The sequence below is a fragment of the Haliaeetus albicilla genome, unplaced genomic scaffold, assembly GCF_947461875.1.
Source record: "Haliaeetus albicilla unplaced genomic scaffold, bHalAlb1.1 scaffold_166, whole genome shotgun sequence".
NCBI classification, from domain to species: domain Eukaryota; kingdom Metazoa; phylum Chordata; class Aves; order Accipitriformes; family Accipitridae; genus Haliaeetus; species Haliaeetus albicilla.
In genome coordinates this window covers 46017-70345 of record NW_027212416.1, presented here as the reverse complement: position 1 = coordinate 70345, position 24329 = coordinate 46017, and the positions used below count along the sequence as shown (strand labels likewise).

General features: G+C 61.3%; 2 protein-coding genes and 1 long non-coding RNA gene across 4 annotated transcripts in view; 1 reads left to right on the top strand and 2 right to left on the bottom strand.

Moving 5' to 3' along the window:
* Positions 1–28: 28 nt before the first annotated feature.
* Positions 29–432, top strand: LOC138684032 (uncharacterized). The gene is made up of 2 exons (XR_011323498.1): positions 29–93; positions 237–432. It is a non-coding gene; the product is annotated as an uncharacterized lncRNA (long non-coding RNA).
* Positions 433–440: 8 nt separating this feature from the next.
* QPRT (quinolinate phosphoribosyltransferase) lies at positions 441–5064 on the bottom strand (the record flags this gene model as incomplete). The annotated part of the gene is given in 5 exon segments (XM_069777780.1): positions 441–1741; positions 1743–1889; positions 1985–2116; positions 2806–3334; positions 4982–5064. Coding segments are annotated over 5 exon segments (951 nt in total), but the record flags the coding sequence as incomplete, so codon positions are not given.
* ATP2A1 (ATPase sarcoplasmic/endoplasmic reticulum Ca2+ transporting 1) overlaps positions 4996–24329 on the bottom strand; it is a 46936-nt gene continuing 27602 nt past the window's right edge. The window contains exons 16-23 of one of the 2 annotated variants that reach the window (XM_069777783.1): positions 23374–23594; positions 20605–20807; positions 15061–15146; positions 13718–13851; positions 11610–11727; positions 10671–10788; positions 9867–9910; positions 5020–5138 (exon numbers count right to left, since the gene is read on the bottom strand). In XM_069777783.1, the coding sequence (XP_069633884.1) occupies positions 9906–9910; positions 10671–10788; positions 11610–11727; positions 13718–13851; positions 15061–15146; positions 20605–20807; positions 23374–23594 (885 nt within the window). In that variant the 3' untranslated portion in view covers positions 5020–5138; positions 9867–9905. Of the gene's footprint in view, positions 5139–9866; positions 9911–10670; positions 10789–11609; positions 11728–13717; positions 13852–15060; positions 15147–20604; positions 20808–23373; positions 23595–24329 lie in introns of both variants that reach the window. The other variant, XM_069777782.1, reaches the window with a different exon arrangement.

Here is a 24329-nt window from a genome sequence, read left to right as displayed (position 1 = left end):
TGGGGCCAACTCTCAGCCCCGCCCACTTCCCGCCCCCCCCCCAGCCTGGAGGAGCTGCTGACCACCCAGTGCGACCGCTTCACCCCCGAGGAGGTGAGCGACCCCCCCCAAAAAACCCCCAAACCCCTCAGGGGAGTTCCTTGAGTCAGAGAGTTGGGGAGGGGCGGAGTCCCTATGGGAGGGGTTACATGGAAGTGCCCCCGCCCCCCCAAAATCATGTCCCGCCCCCCCCCCAGATCAGGAACATGTGGGCCGCCTTCCCCCCCGACGTGGCCGGCAACGTCGACTACAAGAGCATCTGCTACATCATCACCCACGGGGAGGACAAAGAGGGCGAGAGTGAGGACCCCGCCCCGGCCACGCCCACCCCGCCCCCATGCCGGGCTCCGCCCCCTCCCAGTTGGGAATAAAGCGCCTCTTTTTTTTTTTGCACTTTTTTTGCTTTTTTGGGGGGGGGGGGCTCGGGTGGGGGTTTTTTTGGCCCCAGCCTGAAGTTTGGGGGCGGGGACATGGGCGATGGGGTGGGAGGGGTTTATTTGGGTGGAGCTGGGGGGGGCGGGGTGGGACCCCAGGGTGGATTTTGGGGTCCCCGGTTGGTGGGACAGGTCAGGGATGTGCCTGTCACCCCCATATCATGGCGGGGGGGGGGGCATAGAGTGTCAAGAAGAGGGGCCAGAGTGGCACCGGTAACCTCAGAGACCATAGAGACAGGGAAAGACAAGCCAGAGTGGCACCAGTGCCCGAAGGAACCATAGAGACAGGAGAAGAGGGGCCAGAGTGGCACCGGCACCCTCAGGAACCATAGAGACAGGAGAAGAGGGGCCAGAGTAGCACCTAAGTAGACCATAGAGTGTCAAGAAGAGGTACCAGAGTGGCACCAGTGCCCTAAGGGATCATAGAGACAGGGGAAGAGGCACCAGAGTGGCACCGGTACCCTCAGAGACCATAGAGTGGTGAGAAGAGGGGAACTAGTTCCCTAAGAGACCATAGAGTGTCAGGAAGAGGTACCAGAGTGGCACTAATGCCCTCAGGGACCATAGAGACAGGGGAAGACAAGCCAGAGAGGCACCAGTGCCCGGAGGAACCATAGAGACAGGGGAAGAGGAGCCAGAGTGGCACCAGTGCCCTAAGTAGACCATAGAGTGTCAAGAAGAGGGGCCAGAGTGGCACCAGCCATCTCAGGGACCACAGAGACAAGGGAAGAGCGGCCATATTGGTGCCGGTGCCCTAAGTAGACCATAGAGCGTGCAAGGTAAGAGGTACCAGAGTGGCACCCTAAGAGACCATAGAGACAGGGGAAGAGAGGCCAGAATGGCACCGGCACCCTCAGAAACCATAGAGACAAGGGAAGAGCGGCCATATTGGTGCCGGTGCCCTAAGTAGACCATAGAGCGCGCCAGGTAAGAGGTACCAGAGCGTCACCGGCACCCTCAGGGACCATAGAGACAGGAGAAGAGGGGCCAGAGTAGCACCGGTGCCTTAAGTAGACCATAGAGTGTCAAGAAGAGGGGCCAGAGTGGCACCAGGAATCTCAGGGACCATAGAGACAAGGGAAGAGCGGCCATATTGGTGCCGGTGCCCTAAGTAGACCATAGAGCGGGCAAGGTAAGAGGTACCAGAGCGGCACTGGCGCCCTCAGGGACAGTAGAGCGAGGGGAAGAGGGGCCAGAGCGGGGCGGGCTCAGGGCGTGGCCAGGTCCCCGCCCCCCGGCAGGACGCGGAGGGCGAAGTCGAGGGCGGGGGGCGCCGTGGGTCAGGCACCCCATGGAGACGGCGTCCACGTGGGGCCCCAAAAATCGGGGCAGGGTGGCCAAGGCGATGCCGCCGCTGGCCTCCACCGTCACCCGGGGTTGGGCGGCCTTCACCGCCGCCGCCGCCGCGTGCAGCGCCTGGAAGGAGGGGACACGCCCGTGACACGCCCGCTCGGCCGTAGGGCTTGGCCCCGCCCCCAGCCCCGCTTTTTGGGGGGGTCGGAAGCGCCAACCTGGGGCTCGAAGTTGTCGAGGAGGACGATGTCGGCGCCGGCGCCGGCCGCCCTCAAGGCTTCGGCCGCCGAACCGCACTCCACCGCCAGGCGCCGGGTGAAGCCGCCGGCTCGCCGGGCCGCGCCCACCACCTGGGCGGAGTTTGGGAGGGCGGGGCAGGGTGAGGCCCCACCCCCCCACCCCACCCCTCCCTCAAAAATGAACTTTGAGAGGGGCCTGGCAGCCCTAAAATGGCCGCCAGCGGCTCAAAATGGCCGCCCTCCCCTACCGGTGGGCCTCCCACTCCAAAAATGGCGTCCCAGTGACTCCCAGTTTGGGGTGACCCCCCACCCAGCACCCCCCCAGTTGACGGGTTACCCTCATTCGTTGCTCCCCCCCCACCCCAAAATGGGAGTTTCTCGCCCCAAAATTGGGGTTACCCCACCCAGAACCCCCCCAAAAAGGGGATTTCACCCCAAAATTCCCTAATTTGGGGGGGTCACTAATAAGGGACCACCCCCCCGTCCCCCCAAAATTGGGGTCACCCCCCCAAAATTGGGATTTCCCCCCCCGAATTAGTGTTTTTTTCTGCCCCAGCACCCCCCAAAAAGGGGATTTCCCCCCCCAAATCCACCCAGCCAATCAGAGGTCCCCCTCATTCCCCCCCCAAAATTGGGGTCACCCCCCCCAAATTGGGATTACCCCCCCAAATTAGGTTCCCCCCCCCAGCACCCCCAAAAAGGGGATTTCCCCCCCCAAATCCCCCCAGCCAATCAGCAGTCCTGTCCCAAAATTGGGGTCCGCCCCCCAAATTTAGAGGCGTGTCCCCCCCCCCCCAAACCTGCTCGAGGGGGGCGTGGGCGGCCAGCAGGTGATTATCCTTCAGCAGGACGAGCCCCGCCCCCAAGCCGTAACGATGGGGCTCGGCCCCTCCCACCGCCAAGGCGTATTTCTCGGCCAATCGAAACCCAGGCGTCGTCTTCCTGGTCCCGGCTACCGTCCCCGCCCAACCGGCTCCACGGGCGATCGTCACCGCCCGGGCGGCGGCCGTCGCCACCCCGCTGCAACGCCCCAAACAGTTGAGCGCCACCCTTTCGGCCAATAGCAAACCGGCACCGGGACCTTCCACTTCGGCCACCACCGTCCTCCCGGCCGGTAACCGGGAACCTTCCGGCACTTTCCACGTCACCCGGCATCCCGTTTCGGCCCAGGTCGCTTCGGCGAAGGGCGCGCCCGCCAACACCCCTTCCGATTTGCAGAGCAGCTCGGCTCGCCGTGGGGCGCGACCCACGGCCGAGGACGACGGGTCCGGCCATGGGGCGTCTTCTTCCAACCACGCGCGGGCCAAAGATTGGAGGGTGTGGGGCGGGAGGAGGGCCCAAAGGTCCGGCGGAGGGGCGGCCATGGAGCCTGGGGGCGGGGCGGGAAGAGGGGACAGAGTGGCGCCGGTGCCCAAAGGGAGCATAGAGATGGAGGAAGAGAGGACAGAGTGGCGCCGGTGCTGATAAAGGGAGCGTAGAGTGTTGGGAAGAGGGGCCAGAGTGGCACCGGTGCCCAAAGGGAGCACAGAGATGGAGGAAGAGAAGACAGAGTGGCGCCGGTGCCCAAAGGAAGCATAGAGATGGAGGAAGAGAGGACAGAGTGGCGCCGGTGCCCAAAGGGACCATAGAGATGGAGGAAGAGAGGACAGAGTGGCGCCGGTGCCCAAAGGGACCATAGAGATGGAGGAAGAGAGGACAGAGTGGCGCCGGTGCTGATAAAGGGAGCGTAGAGTGTTGGGAAGAGGGGCCAGAGTGGCACCAGTGCCCAAAGGGACCATAGAGATGGGGGAAGAGGCGCCAGAGTGGCACTGGCGCCCAAAGGGACCATAGAGTGCCAGGAAGTGGAAGAGGGGGAAGAGGGGCCAGAGTGGCACTGGTGCCCAAAGGGAGCATAGAGATGGAGGAAGAGGGGCCAGAGTGGCACCGGTGCCCTAAAGACCATAGAGTGCCAGGAAGAGGAGCCAGAGTGGCACCAGTACCCTCAGGGACCATAGAGACAGGGGAAGAGGCATCAGAGTGGCACCCAAAGGGAGCATAGAGACGGGGGAAGAGGAGCCAGAGTGGCACCAACGCCCAAAGGGACCACAGAGACAGGGGAAGAGGCACCAGAGTGGCACCAGCACCCTAAGAGACCATAGAGTGCCAGGAAGAGTGGCCAGAGCGGCGCCGGTGCCCACAGGGACCATAGAGACAAGGGAAGAGGCACCAGAGCGGCACCAGCGCCCTAAGAGACCATAGAGTGCCAGGAAGAGCGGCCAGAGCGGCGCCGGTGCCCTGGGTGCCCACCGGGGTCCCGCCCGCCCCCCCGACCACGCCCAACCACACCCTCCTGCCCCATAGAGCCCCCCCAACCCCCCCATCCTGCCCCACATCCCCTTCCCCCCCCCCCCCAACCCCCGCGCTTGGGCCGCCGCCCTCCCCTCCCCCACCCGGCCCCGCTGGGTCCAAAGTCCGGCCGGGATTGGCCACGTCGCCCGGCCCCGCCCTTCCCTGTGACCCCCAAGTGGGGCCCGCCCCCCCCCCCCCAAAGTTGGGGGTCGCACTGACCTGCAGAGCCGGGATTTTTTTGGGGGGGGGGGGGTGTCGCGGCGAGTGAGCCCCGAATCGACGGGGGTCGGGGTGGTCATAGCTGGGGGGGCGGGGTCAGCCCGCCGGCCCCGCCTTGGGGCGGGGACCTTTCCCCAAGCCCCGCCCCTCAAGTAGGGCTAGGGACACGCCCGGACCCCCAAATTAAGGGGCGATATGGGGCAGCGACCCCCCAAAATTGGACGGGGGGGGGGTCAACCCCCCGTCACCTGCCCCCCCCAAAGGGTCTTTGGGGGGTGGGAGAGGATTTTGGCCCAACCCCGCCCCCTCCACCCCAGGCTCCACCCCTTCCCCACTCATGGCCCCGCCCCTCCCCAAAAACAAGGTGGGAGGCGGGTTGGGGGGGGGGCAATTTCTTTTTATTGGCAATAAATAAGCGACGCCGGGGGGGGGGGGGGGGCTGCCCCACGGCGCTATGGGGCTGCCCCACGGCGCCGTGGGGGGGGGGGCCGAGCAGCTCCGGAGGCGAAGGGGGGGGGGACGGGGACGGGAACGGACCCCGGTGGGGGGGGTCACTTCCGCTTCTTCCGGGTGTCCTCGGCGTCGGCTGTTGGGTGGGGTGGGGGGGGTGACGTGGGTGGTGATGTCGTGTGATGTCATACGTGTCGTTCCCCCCCCCCCCCCCCACAACTGTCCCCCAACCTCAGCCCCACACCGCCCCCCCCCCCCCCCCCCCCCATGACCGTCCTCCCTCGGTGATTTCGGGGGTGGGGACACGGGGGGGCGACGAGGACACGTGAAGGTGACGATGATGTGGGAGATGTTGGGGACAGAACCGTGGGGTGATGGGACACGTGTGGGGTGACGGGACATGTGAAGGTGACGGTGATGTGGGAGATGATGGGGACAGAACCGTGGGGTGATGGGACACGTGGGGTGATGGGACACGTGGGGTGATGGGACACGTGTGGGGTGACGGGACACGTGTGGGGTGATGGGACACGTGTGGGGTGATGGGACACGTGTGGGGTGACGGGATACGTGTGGGGTGACGGGACACGTGAAGGTGACGATGACGTGGGAGATGATGGGGACACAACCGTGGGGTGATGGGACACGTGTGGGGTGACGGGGACATGTGATGGTGATGATGACGTGGGAGATGATGGGGACAGAACCGTGGGGTGATGGGACACGTGTGGGGTGACGGGACATGTGAAGGTGACGGTGATGTGGGAGATGATGGGGACAGAACCGTGGGGTGATGGGACACGTGGGGTGATGGGACACGTGGGGTGATGGGACACGTGTGGGGTGACGGGACACGTGTGGGGTGATGGGACACGTGTGGGGTGATGGGACACGTGTGGGGTGACGGGATACGTGTGGGGTGACGGGACACGTGAAGGTGACGATGACGTGGGAGATGATGGGGACACAACCGTGGGGTGATGGGACACGTGTGGGGTGACGGGGACATGTGATGGTGATGATGACGTGGGAGATGATGGGGACAGAACCGTGGGGTGATGGGACACGTGTGGGGTGACGGGACATGTGAAGGTGACGGTGATGTGGGAGATGATGGGGACAGAACCGTGGGGTGATGGGACACGTGGGGTGATGGGACACGTGGGGTGATGGGACACGTGTGGGGTGACGGGACACGTGTGGGGTGATGGGACACGTGTGGGGTGATGGGACACGTGTGGGGTGACGGGATACGTGTGGGGTGACGGGACACGTGAAGGTGACGATGACGTGGGAGATGATGGGGACACAACCGTGGGGTGATGGGACACGTGTGGGGTGACGGGGACATGTGATGGTGATGATGACGTGGGAGATGATGGGGACAGAACCGTGGGGTGATGGGACACGTGTGGGGTGACGGGACATGTGAAGGTGACGGTGATGTGGGAGATGATGGGGACAGAACCGTGGGGTGATGGGACACGTGGGGTGATGGGACACGTGGGGTGATGGGACACGTGTGGGGTGACGGGACACGTGTGGGGTGATGGGACACGTGTGGGGTGATGGGACACGTGTGGGGTGACGGGATACGTGTGGGGTGACGGGACACGTGAAGGTGACGATGACGTGGGAGATGATGGGGACACAACCGTGGGGTGATGGGACACGTGTGGGGTGACGGGGACATGTGATGGTGATGATGACGTGGGAGATGATGGGGACAGAACCGTGGGGTGATGGGACACGTGTGGGGTGACGGGACATGTGAAGGTGACGGTGATGTGGGAGATGATGGGGACAGAACCGTGGGGTGATGGGACACGTGGGGTGATGGGACACGTGGGGTGATGGGACACGTGTGGGGTGACGGGACACGTGTGGGGTGATGGGACACGTGTGGGGTGATGGGACACGTGTGGGGTGACGGGATACGTGTGGGGTGACGGGACACGTGAAGGTGACGATGACGTGGGAGATGATGGGGACACAACCGTGGGGTGATGGGACACGTGTGGGGTGACGGGGACATGTGATGGTGATGATGACGTGGGAGATGATGGGGACAGAACCGTGGGGTGATGGGACACGTGTGGGGTGACGGGACATGTGAAGGTGACGGTGATGTGGGAGATGATGGGGACAGAACCGTGGGGTGATGGGACACGTGGGGTGATGGGACACGTGGGGTGATGGGACACGTGTGGGGTGACGGGACACGTGTGGGGTGATGGGACACGTGTGGGGTGATGGGACACGTGTGGGGTGACGGGATACGTGTGGGGTGACGGGACACGTGAAGGTGACGATGACGTGGGAGATGATGGGGACACAACCGTGGGGTGATGGGACACGTGTGGGGTGACGGGGACATGTGATGGTGATGATGACGTGGGAGATGATGGGGACAGAACCGTGGGGTGATGGGACACGTGTGGGGTGACGGGACATGTGAAGGTGACGGTGATGTGGGAGATGATGGGGACAGAACCGTGGGGTGATGGGACACGTGGGGTGATGGGACACGTGGGGTGATGGGACACGTGTGGGGTGACGGGACACGTGTGGGGTGATGGGACACGTGTGGGGTGATGGGACACGTGTGGGGTGACGGGATACGTGTGGGGTGACGGGACACGTGAAGGTGACGATGACGTGGGAGATGATGGGGACACAACCGTGGGGTGATGGGACACGTGTGGGGTGACGGGGACATGTGATGGTGATGATGACGTGGGAGATGATGGGGACAGAACCGTGGGGTGATGGGACACGTGTGGGGTGACGGGACATGTGAAGGTGACGGTGATGTGGGAGATGATGGGGACAGAACCGTGGGGTGATGGGACACGTGGGGTGATGGGACACGTGGGGTGATGGGACACGTGTGGGGTGACGGGACACGTGTGGGGTGATGGGACACGTGTGGGGTGATGGGACACGTGTGGGGTGACGGGATACGTGTGGGGTGACGGGACACGTGAAGGTGACGATGACGTGGGAGATGATGGGGACACAACCGTGGGGTGATGGGACACGTGTGGGGTGACGGGGACATGTGATGGTGATGATGACGTGGGAGATGATGGGGACAGAACCGTGGGGTGATGGGACACGTGTGGGGTGACGGGACATGTGAAGGTGACGGTGATGTGGGAGATGATGGGGACAGAACCGTGGGGTGATGGGACACGTGGGGTGATGGGACACGTGGGGTGATGGGACACGTGTGGGGTGACGGGACACGTGTGGGGTGATGGGACACGTGTGGGGTGATGGGACACGTGTGGGGTGACGGGATACGTGTGGGGTGACGGGACACGTGAAGGTGACGATGACGTGGGAGATGTTGGGGACACAACCGTGGGGTGATGGGACACGTGTGGGGTGATGGGACATGTGAAGGTGACGATGACGTGGGAGATGATGGGGACAGAACCGTGGGGTGATGGGACACGTGGGGTGATGGGACACGTGTGGGGTGATGGGGACGTGGCCATGGGGTGATGGGATACGTGTGGGGTGACGGGACACGTGAAGGTGACGATGACATGGGAGATGATGGGGACACAACCGTGGGGTGATGGGACACGTGGGGTGATGGGACACATGTGGGGTGATGAGGACGTGGCTGTGGGGTGATGGGACACGTGGGGTGATGAGGACACGTGAAGGTGACGATGACGTGGGAGATGTTGGGGACAGAACCATGGGGTGATGGGACACGTGTGGGGTGATGGGACACGTGACAGTGACGATGACGTGGGAGACGATGGGGACACAACCGTGGGGTGATGGGACACGTGTGGGGTGACGGGACATGTGAAGGTGACGGTGATGTGGGAGATGATGGGGACAGAACCGTGGGGTGATGGGACACGTGGGGTGACGAGGACACGTGGGGTGACGATGACATGGGAGATGATGGGGACAGAACCATGGGGTGATGGGACACGTGTGGGGTGATGGGACACGTGACAGTGACGATGACGTGGGAGACGATGGGGACACAACCGTGGGGTGATGGGACACGTGTGGGGTGACGGGACATGTGAAGGTGACGGTGATGTGGGAGATGATGGGGACAGAACCGTGGGGTGATGGGACACGTGGGGTGACGAGGACACGTGGGGTGACGATGACATGGGAGATGATGGGGACAGAACCGTGGGGTGATGGGACACGTGGGGTGACGATGACGTGGGAGACGATGGGGACACAACCGTGGGGTGATGGGACACGTGTGGGGTGACGGGGACACGTGATGGTGACGATGACATGGGAGATGATGGGGACACAACCGTGGGGTGATGGGACACGTGTGGGGTGACGGGGACACGTGATGGTGACGATGACATGGGAGATGATGGGGACAGAACCGTGGGGTGATGGGACACGTGTGGGGTGATGGGGACGTGGCCATGGGGTGATGGGACACGTGGGGTGACGATGACGTGGGAGATGATGGGGACAGAACCGTGGGGTGATGGGACACGTGTGGGGTGATGGGACACGTGAAGGTGACGATGATGTGGGAGATGTTGGGGACAGAACCATGGGGTGATGGGACACGTGTCGTGACGGGGACACGTGGGGTGATGGGACACGTGTGGGGTGATGGGGACGTGGCCATGGGGTGATGGGACACATGAGGGGTGACAAGGACACGTGAAGGTGACGATGACGTGGGAGACGATGGGGACACAACTGTGGGGTGATGGGACGTGGGGTGATGGGACACGTGTGGGGTGACGGGGACACATGACGGTGACGATGACGTGGGAGATGATGGGGACAGAACCGTGGGGTGATGGGACACGTGTGGGGTGACGGGACACGTGGGGTGGGGGTCGGGGGGTACCTGTGGCCGAGGCCGAGGCCGATGGAGGGAGACGAGAGTTTACGCTACGAGAGGGGAGGAAGGGGAGAAGGTGGTGGTGAGAGATGGAGGAGGGGACTGGGAGGGGACTGGGAGATGGTGGGAGGGACTGGGAGATGGTGGGGGGGACTGGGAGATGGTGGGGGGGACACGGGGAGGGACGGAATGGGGTGGGGAGGTGACAATGGTGATAGGGAGGGGACAATGGACATATGGAGGTGACAATGGCGATAGGGAGGTGACAATCAAGATATGGAGGGGACAATCACGATAGGGAGGTGACAATTGAGATATGGAGGGGACAATCATGATAGGGAGGTGACAATTGAGATATGGAGGTGACCATGGAGATATGGAGGTGACAATCGCGATAGGGAGGTGACCATGGCGATAGGGAGGGGACAATGGAGATATGGAGGTGACAATGGCGATAGGAAAGTGACAATCGAGATATGGAGGGGACAATCACGATAGGGAGGTGACCATGGCGATAGGGAGGGGACAATGGAGATAGGGAGGTGACAATCGTGATAGGGAGGTGACCATGGCGATAGGGAGGTGACAATCGCGATAGGGAGGTGACTATCACGATAGGGAGGTGACCATCACAATAGGGAGGGGACAATGGAGATATGGAGGTGACCATGGCGATAGGGAGGTGATGACGGAAGATGGAGGCGACCACGGCAACACGGAGTTGACCACGGAGGCCGGGGGGGTGACCGGAAGTGAGGGCGGGGCCGCGGGCGGGGCCGTGGGCGGGGCCGGGGCGGGGCTCCTCCTCACCCTCCAGGTAGTTCCTGGCGACGAACTTGAGGGCCTCGTCCAGCAGGATGACGGGGAAGGAGATCTTCAGCACCATGAACCAGTGCGGCAGGTCCAGGGGCGTCAGCTTGAAGATCATCTGGGGGGGCGGGGACACGCATGCAAATGAGACCCCGCCCCCCAGCAAGCCACCATGGCTACCACCCCCGTGGCTACCACCCCTGATGGCCGCCGACCCCTCTACGGCCACCAACCCCATGGCTACCAACCCTGATGGACACCAACCTCTCTGTGGCCACCACCCATGATGGCCACCAACCCCTCTACGGCCACCAACCCCATGGCTACCAAGCCCGATGGCCACCAACCTCACCGTGGCCACCACCCGTGATGGCCACCGACCCCTCTATGGCCAACAGCCCCGTGTCTACCAACTCCCCCGGCCACCAACCTCCCCATGGCCTCCAGTCCAATGGCCACCAAACCTCCTCCATGGCCACCAAAGCTCCCCCATGGCCACCAACCCCATGGCCACCAACCCTGATGGCCACCAACCTCCCCCATGGCCACCAAACCTCTCCAGCCACCAACCCCACGGCCACCAACCCTGATGGCCACCAACGGCAACAGCCGCCAGCCCCACGGCCACCAACCCTCCCTGGCCACCAACAGCGATGGCCACCAACCCCATGGCCACCAACGGCAACAGCCGCCAGCCCCATGGCTACCAACCCCAAGAGCCACCAACCTCCCCGATGGCCGCCAACCTCCCCAATGGCCACCAAACCTCCCCGATGGCCACCAACCTCCTCGTGGCCACCACCCCTGATGGCCACCAAGCCCTCTATGGCCGTGTCTACCAACTCCCCCGGCCCCCAACCACCCTGTGGCCACCAACCCCGTGGCCACCAACCCCGTGGCTACTAGCCCCGTGGCCACTAGCCCCCCGCCCCTCCTTACGGGCAGCGGGTCGATGTAGAGGATGACGAAGTGGAGGGACATGGAGAGGCAGATGGAGCCCACCAACCAGATGTTGACCCACGGCGGCATGCGGAGCAGGGATTGGTTCTCGGAGAGGCTGGAGAGGGGACACGGCACGTGGGGACGGGGACACGGCAAGGTGGTCGTGGTGGTGGTGGTGGTGGTGGTGGTGGTGGTGGTGGTGATGGTGATGATGGTGAAGATGGTTGTGGTGATGATGGTGGCGTTGGCGATGACGGTGATGGTGGCGATGGTTGCGTTGGTGGTGGTGATGATGGTTGGGGAGTGATGATGATGGTTAAGGGGTTGGCGATGATGGTTGGGGGGGTGGTGATGATGGTTAGGGGGTAGTGATGATGGTTGTGGTGGTGATGATGGTCATGGTGGTGGTGATGATGGTTAGGGGGGTGGTGGCGATGGTTGCGTTGGTGGTGGTGATGGTTATGGTGGTAGTGATGATGATGGTTAAGGGGTTGGCGATGATGGTTAGGGGGGTGGTGATGGTTACGGTGGTGGTGATGGGGGTTACGGTGGTGGTGATGATGGTTATGGTGGTGGTGATGGGGGTGGTGGTGATGGTTAGGGAGTGGTGATGATGGTTGGGGGGTGATGGTGGCATTGGGGAGGGTGGTGGTGATGGTGATGATGGTTACGGTGGTGGTGATGATGGTTGGGGGGTAGTGATGATGGTTATGGTGGTGGTGATGATGGTTAGGGGGTGGTCATGGTGGTGGTGATGGTTGGGGGGTGATGGTGGCGTTGGGGAGGGTGGTGGTGATGGTGATTGCGGTGGTGGCGATGATGGTTAGGGGGTGGTGATGATGGTTGTGGTGGTGGTGATGATGGTTACGGTGGTGGCGATGATGGTTACGGTGGTGGTGATGATGGTTATGGTGGTGGTGATGATGGTTAGGGGGTGGTCATGATGGTCGTGGTGGTGGTGATGGTTGGGGGGGTGATGATGATGGTTAGGGGGGTGGCGATGATGGTTGCGGTGGTGGCGATGATGGTTGTGGTGGTGGTGATGATGGTTAGGGGGTGGTCATGGTGGTCGTGATGATGTTTGGGGGGGTGATGATGATGGTTAGGGGGTGGTCATGGTGGTCGTGGTGGTGGTGATGATGGTTGGGGGGTGATGGTGGCGTTGGGGAGGGTGGTGGTGATGGTGATTGCGGTGGTGGCGATGATGGTTAGGGGGTGGTGATGATGGTCATGGTGGTGGTGATGATGGTTAGAGTGGTGGTGATGATGGTTGGGGGTGGTGATGATGGTTACGGTGGTGGTGATGATGGTTAGGGGGTGGTGATGATAGTTACGGTGGTGGTGATGATGGTTAGGGGGTGGTGGTGATGGCTGGGGGGTGATGGTGGCGTTGGGGAGGGTGGTGGTGATGGCGATGATGGTTAGGGGGGTGGTGGCGGTGTTGGGGATGGTGATGATGGTTGTGGTGGTGATGGTAGTAGCGTTAGTGATGGTGATGGTTATGGTGGTGGTGATGATGGTTATGGTGGTGGTGATGATGGTTATGGTGGTGATGGTGGCGTTGGTGATGGTGGTGGCGTTGGTGATGGTGGTTATGGTGGTGATGGTGGCTTTGGAGATGGTGATGATGATGATTATGGTGGTGGTGGTAGCGTTGGTGATGGTGATAATGGTTAGTCATGATGGTCTTGGTGATGATGGTTATGGTGGTGATGGTGGCGTTGGGGATGGTGATGACGGTTATGGTGGTCGTGACGGTGATGAGGGCGATGATGGTTATGGTGGTGATGGTGATGACGGTTATGGTGGTCGTGACGGTGGTGATGGCGATGACGGTTATGGTGGTGATGGTGATGACGGTTATGGTGGTGGTGATGTTGGGGATGGTGATGATGGTTATGGTGGTCGTGACGGTGATGATGGCGATGATGGTTATGGTGGTGATGGTGATGACGGTTATGGTGGTGGTGATGGTGATGATGGTTATGGTGGTCCCGATGGTGATGACGGTGGGGTTGGTGATGGTGGTGACGGTAGTGTTGGTGGTGGTGATGCTGGTGTCGGTGATGATGGTGATGATGGTGACGAGGAAGACCAAGCCCTACCTGTTGAGGGCGTTGCACATCTCGATGGTGACCAGGACGGAGAGGGCCATGGTCATGGGCACCGGCGACTCAAAGATTTCGCAGTCCAAGCCCTCGAATTCCACGTTGCGCTCCGTGCACTGCATGAAGTGGGTCTGCGGGGACACCGGCGGCGACGTCATCGGTGACATCATGTCACCGCGGTGACACCGCAACCGGGACCCCCCGGGGGTCGGGGAGGGGTCGGGATGGGGATGGTTGGGTCACCGGGGGGAATTTGGGAGTCAGGGTGAAGGTGGGAGGGGGGAACATGAGGAGCCCGGGATCCACCACGGGGGTGGTGGGGCCATCACGAGGACCTTGGGGCCACCACGGGGACCTTGGGGCCACCACGGGGATGGCAGGGCCACCATGGGGACCTTGGGGCCATCACGAGGACCTTGGGGCCACCATGGGGACCTTGGGGCCACCATGGGGTCGGCAGGGCCATCATGAGGACCTTGGGGCCACCATGGGGATGGTGGGGCCATCATGAGGACCTTGGGGCCACCATGGGGTCGGCAGGGCCACCATGGGGATGGTGGGGCCATCACAAGGACCTTGGGGCCACCATGGGGATGGTGGGGCCACCGTGGGGTCGGCAGGGCCATCATGAGGACCTTGGGGCCACCATGGGGATGGTGGGGCCATCACGAGGACCTTGGGGCCACCATGGGGATGGTGGGGCCACCGTGGGGTCGGCAGGGCCATCATGAGGACCTTGGGGCCACCATGGGGATGGTGGGGCCATCATGAGGACCTTGGGGCCACCATGGGGTCGGCAGGGCCATCACGAGGACCTTGGGGCCACCATGGGGATGGTGGGGCCATCACGAGGACCTTGGGGCCACCATGGGCATGGGAGGTCCATCACGAGGACCTTGGGGCCACCATGGGGATGGCGGGGCCATCACAAGGACCTTGTGGCCACCATGGGGATGGTGGGGCCATCACGAGGACCTTGGGGCCACCATGGGGACCTTGGGGGCACCATGGGGATGGCAGGGCCATCACGAGGACCTTGGGGCCACCATGGGGATGGCAGGGCCATCACGGGGACCTTGGGGCCACCACGGAGATGGCGGGGCCATCATGAGGACCTTGGGGCCACCATGGGGATGGTGGGGCCATTACGAGGACCTTGGGGCCACCATGGGGATGGCGGGGCCATCACGAGGACCTTGTGGCCACCATGGGGATGGTGGGGCCATCATGAGGACCTTGGGGCCATCATGAGGCCCGTGGGGCCACCACGGGGACCTTGGGGCCACCTTAGGGACCCCGCGGTTGTCATCGGGGTGGGGTGGGGGGGGTCCAGCACTCACCAGCTGGTGGTAGGTGACGGCGGGACCATCGTCGGCGTAGAGGAACCACCACGCCGCCGCGCCCACCGTGGCGGCACCCACGTACCCTGGGGAGAGAGCGGGGGGGGTGAGACGGGGTGGGGGACCACCACCATGGGGGGGGGCGGTCTACGAGGGACCACCATAGAAGGGACAACCACCACGGGGGGGTCTACGTGAGACCACCATCATGGGGGGGCTACAAGAGACCACCACGGGCATCTACGAGGGGACACCACCATGGGGGTCTACAAGTGACCGCCACGGAGGTCTACAAAAAGGTACCAGGGGGTCTAGAAGAGACCACCACCACGAAGATCAACAAGAGACCACCGTGGAGGTCTACAAGGGACCATCATGGGGGTCTAGAAGAGACCACCACCACGAAGGCCTACAAGACACCACCACTAGGGTCTACAAGACATCACCACGGGTCTCTAGAAGCAACCGCCACCATGGAGACCTACAAGAGACCACCATGGAGGTCTAGAAGAGACCACCACCACGGAGATCTACAAGACACCATCATGGAGATCTACAAGAGACCACCATGAAGACCTACAAGAGACCACCATGGGGGTCTACAAGACATCACCACGGGTCTCTAGAACCAACCAACCACCATGGAGGTCTACAAGACATCACCGTGGGTCTCTAGAACCAACCAACCACCATGGAGGTCTACAAGACATCACCGTGGGTCTCTAGAACCAACCAACCACCATGGAGGTCTACAAGACATCACCACGGGTCTCTAGAACCAACCAACCACCACGAAGACCTACAAGAGACCACCATGGGGGTCTACAAGACATCATCACGGGGATCTAGAAGAGACCACCACCACAGAGATCTACAAGAGACCACCACAAAGACCTACAAGAGACCACCATGGAGGTCTACAAGAGACCACCACGGAGATCTACAAGAGACCACCACAGAGATCTACAAGAGACCACCACGAAGACCTACAAGAGACCACCATGGAGGTCTACAAGACATCACCACGGGTCTCTAGAACCAACCAACCACCACGGTGACCTACAAGACATCACCACGGGTCTCTAGAACCAACCAACCACCACGATGACCTACAAGACATCTCCATGGGTCTCTAGAACCAACCACCACCACGAAGATCTACAATGGGGCCCCATGGGGGTCTAGAAGAGACCACCACCACGGAGATCTACAAGAGACCACCATGGAGGTCTCCAAGACATCACCACGGGTCTCTAGAACCAACCAACCACCACGAAGATCTACAATGGGGCCCCATGGGGGTCTAGAAGAGACCACCACCATGGAGACCTACAAGAGACCACCATGGGGGTCTAGAAGAGACCACCACCATGGAGACCTACAAGAGACCACCACGGATATCTACAAGAGACCACCATGGAGGTCTCCAAGACATCACCGTGGGTCTCTAGAACCAACCACCACCACGGAGGTCTCCAAGACATCACCACGGGTCTCTAGAACCAACCACCACCACGAAGATCTACAATGGGGCCCCATCGGGGTCTCGAAGAGACCACCACCATGGAGATCTACAAGAGACCACCATGGGGGTCTAGAAGAGACCACCACCATGGAGACCTACAAGAGACCACCATGGGGGTCTAGAAGAGACCACCACCATGGAGACCTACAAGAGACCACCACGGATATCTACAAGAGACCACCATGGAGGTCTCCCAAGACATCACCGTGGGTCTCTAGAACCAACCACCACCACGGAGGTCTCCAAGACATCACCACGGGTCTCTAGAACCAACCACCACCACGAAGATCTACAATGGGGCCCCATCGGGGTCTCGAAGAGACCACCACCATGGAGATCTACAAGAGACCACCATGGGGGTCTAGAAGAGACCACCACCATGGAGACCTACAAGAGACCACCATGGGGGTCTAGAAGAGACCACCACCATGGAGACCTACAAGAGACCACCACGGATATCTACAAGAGACCACCACGGAGGTCTCCCAAGACATCACCGTGGGTCTCTAGAACCAACCAACCACCATGGAGGTCTCCAAGACATCACCACGGGTCTCTAGAACCAACCACGACCACGAAGACCTACAAGACATCACCGTGGGTCTCTAGAACCAACCAACCACCATGGAGGTCTCCAAGACATCACCACGGGTCTCTAGAACCAACCATGACCACAAAGACCTACAAGACATCACCACGGGTCTCTAGAACCAACTACGACCACGAAGACCTACAAGACATCACCACGGGTCTCTAGAACCAACCAACCACCATGGAGGTCTCCAAGACATCACCGTGGGTCTCTAGAACCAACCAACCACCATGAAGGTCTCCAAGACATCACCACGGGTCTCTAGAACCAACCACCATGATGACCTACAAGACATCACCACGGGTCTCTAGAACCAACTACGACCACGAAGACCTACAAGACATCACCACGGGTCTCTAGAACCAACCAACCACCATGAAGGTCTCCAAGACATCACCACGGGTCTCTAGAACCAACCAACCACCACGAAGACCTACAAGAGACCACCATGGGGGTCTACAAGACATCATCACGGGGATCTAGAAGAGACCACCACCATGGAGACCTACAAGAGACCACCACGGATATCTACAAGAGACCACCACGGAGGTCTCCCAAGACATCACCGTGGGTCTCTAGAACCAACCACCACCACGAAGACCTACAAGACATCACCACGGGTCTCTAGAACCAACCAACCACCACGAAGACCTACAAGACATCACCGTGGGTCTCTAGAACCAACCACGACCACGAAGACCTACAAGACATCACCACGGGTCTCTAGAACCAACCAACCACCATGGAGGTCTCCAAGACATCACCGTGGGACTCTAGAACCAACCAACCACCATGGAGGTCTCCAAGACATCACCGTGGGACTCTAGAACCAACCAACCACCATGAAGGTCTCCAAGACATCACCACGGGTCTCTAGAACCAACCAACCACCACGAAGACCTACAAGAGACCACCATGGGGGTCTCCAAGACATCATCACGGGGATCTAGAAGAGACCACCACCATGGAGACCTACAAGAGACCACCACGGATATCTACAAGAGACCACCACGGAGGTCTCCCAAGACATCACCGTGGGTCTCTAGAACCAACCACCACCACGAAGACCTACAAGACATCACCACGGGTCTCTAGAACCAACCAACCACCACGAAGACCTACAAGACATCACCGTGGGTCTCTAGAACCAACCACGACCACGAAGACCTACAAGACATCACCACGGGTCTCTAGAACCAACCACCACGATGACCTACAAGACATCACCACGGGTCTCTAGAACCAACCAACCACCATGGAGGTCTCCAAGACATCACCGTGGGACTCTAGAACCAACCAACCACCATGGAGGTCTCCAAGACATCACCGTGGGACTCTAGAACCAACCAACCACCATGGAGGTCTCCAAGACATCACCGTGGGACTCTAGAACCAACCAACCACCATGGAGGTCTCCAAGACATCACCGTGGGTCTCTAGAACCAACCAACCACCATGGAGGTCTCCAAGACATCACCGTGGGTCTCTAGAACCAACCAACCACCATGGAGGTCTCCAAGACATCACCACGGGTCTCTAGAACCAACCACGACCACAAAGACCTACAAGACATCACCACGGGTCTCTAGAAGCAACTACGACCACGAAGACCTACAAGACATCACCATGGGTCTCTAGAACCAACCAACCACCACGGAGGTCTCCAAGACATCACCGTGGGACTCTAGAACCAACCAACCACCATGAAGGTCTCCAAGACATCACCGTGGGTCTCTAGAACCAACCAACCACCATGATGACCTACAAGACATCACCGTGGGTCTCTAGAACCAACCAACCACCATGATGACCTACAAGACATCACCACGGGTCTCTAGAACCAACCAACCACCATGAAGGTCTCCAAGACATCACCGTGGGTCTCTAGAACCAACCAACCACCATGATGACCTACAAGACATCACCACGGGTCTCTAGAACCAACCAACCACCATGAAGGTCTCCAAGACATCACCACGGGTCTCTAGAACCAACTACGACCACGAAGACCTACAAGACATCACCATGGGTCTCTAGAACCAACCAACCACCATGAAGGTCTCCAAGACATCACCACGGGTCTCTAGAACCAACTACGACCACGAAGACCTACAAGACATCACCATGGGTCTCTAGAACCAACCAACCACCACGGAGGTCTCCAAGACATCACCGTGGGTCTCTAGAACCAACCAACCACCATGATGACCTACAAGACATCACCACGGGTCTCTAGAACCAACCAACCACCATGAAGGTCTCCAAGACATCACCGTGGGTCTCTAGAACCAACCAACCACCATGATGACCTACAAGACATCACCACGGGTCTCTAGAACCAACCAACCACCATGAAGGTCTCCAAGACATCACCACGGGTCTCTAGAACCAACTACGACCACGAAGACCTACAAGACATCACCGTGGGACTCTAGAACCAACCAACCACCATGGAGGTCTCCAAGACATCACCACGGGTCTCTAGAACCAACCAACCACCATGATGACCTCCAAGACATCACCACGGGTCTCTAGAACCAACCAACCACCACGAAGGTCTCCAAGACATCACCACGGGTCTCTAGAACCAACTACGACCACGAAGACCTACAAGACATCACCATGGGTCTCTAGAACCAACCAACCACCATGAAGGTCTCCAAGACATCACCACGGGTCTCTAGAACCAACCAACCACCATGATGACCTCCAAGACATCACCGTGGGTCTCTAGAACCAACCACCACGATGACCTACAAGACATCACCGTGGGTCTCTAGAACCAACCAACCACCATGATGACCTACAAGACATCACCACGGGTCTCTAGAACCAACCAACCACCATGGAGGTCTCCAAGACATCAGCGTGGGTCTCTAGAACCAACCACCACGATGACCTACAAGACATCACCGTGGGTCTCTAGAACCAACCACCACGATGACCTACAAGACATCACCGTGGAGGTCTCTAGAACCAACCAACCAACATGGAGGTCTCCAAGACATCACCACGGGTCTCTAGAACCAACTACGACCACGAAGACCTACAAGACATCACCACGGGTCTCTAGAACCAACCAACCACCATGAAGGTCTCCAAGACATCACCGTGGGTCTCTAGAACCAACCAACCACCATGATGACCTACAAGACATCACCATGGGTCTCTAGAACCAACCAACCACCATGAAGGTCTCCAAGACATCACCATGGGTCTCCAGAACCAACCACCACGATGACCTACAAGACATCAGCGTGGGTCTCTAGAACCAACCACCACGATGACCTACAAGACATCACCGTGGAGGTCTCCAAGCCGCCGCGCCGGCGCTCTCCGAGGGATCCCTCCCCAGAAGGTCTCGGGGGTCGTCTGTGTCCCCCCCCCACCCCGCCAAGGTGCCGGTGGGGTGGTCGCCATGTCTCACCGCCGATGGCCAAGTAGCGGAAGAAGAGCCACCCGCTGATGAGGGGCTCCTTGGGGCTGCGGGGGGGTTTGTCCATGATGTCCAGGTCGGGGGGGTTGAAGCCGAGAGCGGTGGCCGGCAGCCCGTCCGTCACCAGGTTGACCCAAAGGAGCTGAACCGGGATCAAGGCCTCCGGCAAACCCAGCGCCGCCGTCAGGAAGATACTGGGGAACGGGGCGGGGCGGGGAGGTGGGAGGGGGAACTGGGAGGAACTGGGAGGGGTGTCGGGGGGAACTGGGAGGGAGTGGGAGGGAGTGGGGAGGGTGGGGGGAATGGGGATTGGGGGGGTTGGGGGGTTTGGGGGGGAGATGGAGGGGACTGGGAGAAGCTGGGAGGGGTGTCGGGGGAACTGGGAGGAACTGGGAGGAGCTGGGAGGGGTGTCGGGGGGAACTGGGAGGAACTGGGAGGGGTGTCAGGGGGAACTGGGAGGAACTGGGAGGGAGTGGGGAGGGTGGGGGGAATGGGGATTGGGGGGGTTGGGGGGTTTGGGGGGGAGATGGAGGGGACTGGGAGAAGCTGGGAGGGGTGTCGGGGGAACTGGGAGGAACTGGGAGGAGCTGGGAGGGGTGTCGGGGGGAACTGGGAGGAACTGGGAGGGGTGTCAGGGGGAACTGGGAGGAACTGGGAGGGAGTGGGGAGGGTGGGGGGAATGGGGATTGGGGGGGTTGGGGGGTTTGGGGGGGAGATGGAGGGGACTGGGAGAAGCTGGGAGGGGTGTCGGGGGAACTGGGAGGAACTGGGAGGAGCTGGGAGGGGTGTCGGGGGGAACTGGGAGGAACTGGGAGGGGTGTCAGGGGGAACTGGGAGGAACTGGGAGGGAGTGGGGAGGGTGGGGGGAATGGGGATTGGGGGGGTTGGGGGGTTTGGGGGGGAGATGGAGGGGACTGGGAGAAGCTGGGAGGGGTGTCGGGGGAACTGGGAGGAACTGGGAGGAGCTGGGAGGGGTGTCGGGGGGAACTGGGAGGAACTGGGAGGGGTGTCAGGGGGAACTGGGAGGAACTGGGAGGGAGTGGGAGGGTGGGGAAGGGGCGGGAGGGGGGTGGGGGAAGGGGGATTGGGGGGTTTGGGGGGAGTTGGGGGGGACTGGGAGGGGCTGGGAGGAGCTGGGAGGGGTGTCGGGGGAACTGGGAGGAACTGGGAGGAGCTGGGAGGGGTGTCGGGGGGAACTGGGAGGAACTGGGAGGAGCTGGGAGGGGTGTCGGGGGAACTGGGAGGAACTGGGAGGGAGTGGGAGGGTGGGGAAGGGGCGGGAGGGGGGTGGGGGAAGGGGGATTGGGGGGTTTGGGGGGAGTTGGGGGGGACTGGGAGGAGCTGGGAGGGGTGTCGGGGGAACTGGGAGGAACTGGGAGGAGCTGGGAGGGGTGTCAGGGGGAACTGGGAGGGAGTGGGAGGGAGTGGGAGGGTGGGGAAGGGGCGGGAGGGGGGTGGGGGAAGGGGGATTGGGGGGTTTGGGGGGAGTTGGGGGGGACTGGGAGGGGCTGGGAGGAGCTGGGAGGGGTGTCGGGGGAACTGGGAGGAGCTGGGAGGGGTGTCAGGGGGAACTGGGAGGAACTGGGAGGGAGTGGGAGGGTGGGGAAGGGGCGGGAGGGGGGTGGGGGAAGGGGGATTGGGGGGTTTGGGGGGAGTTGGGGGGGACTGGGAGGGGCTGGGAGGAGCTGGGAGGGGTGTCGGGGGAACTGGGAGGAACTGGGAGGGGTGTCAGGGGGAACTGGGAGGAACTGGGAGGAGCTGGGAGGGGTGTCAGAGGAACTGGGAGGAACTGGGAGGGTGGGGAAGGGGGTAGGGGGTTGGGGGGAATGGGGATTGGGGGGTTTGTGGGGGAGATGGAGGGGACTGGGGGGGACTGGGAGGGTTGGGGGGTACTGGGAGGAACTGGGAGGGGCGTCAGGGGGAACTGGGAGGAACTGGGGAGGTGGGTGGGGGGTGGGGGTCAAGGGGAACTGGGGGTGATAATGGGAATTGGGGGGACTTGGGGGAACCAGTGGGACTGGGGGGACTGGGAGGGGGGTCAGGGGGAACTGAGGGGGACTGGGAGGAACTGGGAGGGGGTTCAGGGGCAACTGGGGACGATTGTGGCAACTGGGGGGATTTGGGGGTCTGGGGGGAAGCAGTGGGGCTGGAGGGGATTCGGGGGCTGGGGGGGACTGGGAGGGGGATCAGGGGGAACTGGGGGGGACTGGGAGGGGGATCAGGGGGAACTGGGATGAACTGGGGGAGTTTGGGTGGATCGGAGGGACCTGAGGGGGGGGCCTGGGGGGGGACCAAGGGGGTTTGGGGCAGCCAGGAAGGAACTGGAGAAACTGGTGGGAACGGGTGGGACTAGAAGGAAGCTGGCGAGACTGGGGGGGGCACTGGGACGAACTGGGAGGAACTGGGGAAGCTCGGGTGGATCAGAGGGACCTGGGGTGAACGACCAAGGGGGGGTTTTGGGGCGGCCAGGAGGGAACGGGAGAAACTGGTGGGAACTGGTGGGAACGGGTGGGACTAGAAGGAAGCTGGCAAGAGTGGGGTGGGGTGTGGGGGGGGTACTGGGATGAACTGGGAGGAACTGGGGAAGCTCGGGCGGATCGGGGGGACACCAAGGGGGGGTTTTGGGGCGGCCAGGAGGGAACCTGGTGGGAACTGGTGGGAACCGGTGGGACTAGAAGGAAGCTGGCGAGACCGGGGGCGGGGTGGGGGGTACTGGGATGAACTGGGAGGAACTGGGAGGCACTGGGAGGCCCTCTCACCAGACCACCTCGCCGACGTTGGAGGAGATGAGGTAGCGGATGAACTGCTTCATGTTGTTGTAGATGGCCCGGCCCTCTTCCACCGCCGCCACGATGGTGGAGAAGTTGTCGTCGGCCAAGACCATCTCGGAGGCCGTCTTGGCCACCGCCGTCCCCGAGCCCATGGCGATGCCGATTTCGGCTTTCTTCAACGCCGGCGCGTCGTTCACCCCGTCGCCCGTCTGCGCCGGGGAGGGAAGGGATCGGTGTCAGGGTCTCCCAAAGGGGGGTTATGGGTCAACCAAGAGGGTGGTGGGTCTCCCAAAGGTGGTTATGGGTCTCCCAAGGGGGGTTATGGGTCAACCAAGAGGATGGTGGGTCTTCCAAGGGGGGTTATGGGTCAACCAAGAGGGTGGTGGGTCTCCCAAAGAAGGTTATGGGTCAACCAAGAGGGGTTATGGGTCAACCAAGAGGGTGGTGGGTCTCCCAAAGAAGGTTATGGGTCAACCAAGAGGGGTTATGGGTCAACCAAGAGGGTGGTGGGTCTTCCAAGGGTGGTTATGGGTCAACCAAGAGGGGTTATGGGTCAACCAAGGGGGGTTATGGGTCAACCAAGAGGGTGGTGGGTCTTCCAAGGGTGGTTATGGGTCAACCAAGGGGGGTTATGGGTCTCCCGAGGGGGGTTATGGGTCAACCAAGGGCGGTGGTGGGTCAACCGAGAGGGGTTATGGGTCACCCAAGAGGGTGGTGGGTCTTCCAAGGGTGGTTATGGGTCAACCAAGGGGGGTTATGGGTCAACCAAGAGGGTGGTGGGTCTCCCAAAGGTGGTTATGGGTCTCCCAAGGGGGGTTATGGGTCAACCAAGGGGGGTTATGGGTCAACCAAGAGGATGGTGGGTCTTCCAAGGGGGGTTATGGGTCAACCAAGAGGGTGGTGGGTCTCCCAAAGAAGGTTATGGGTCAACCAAGAGGGGTTAT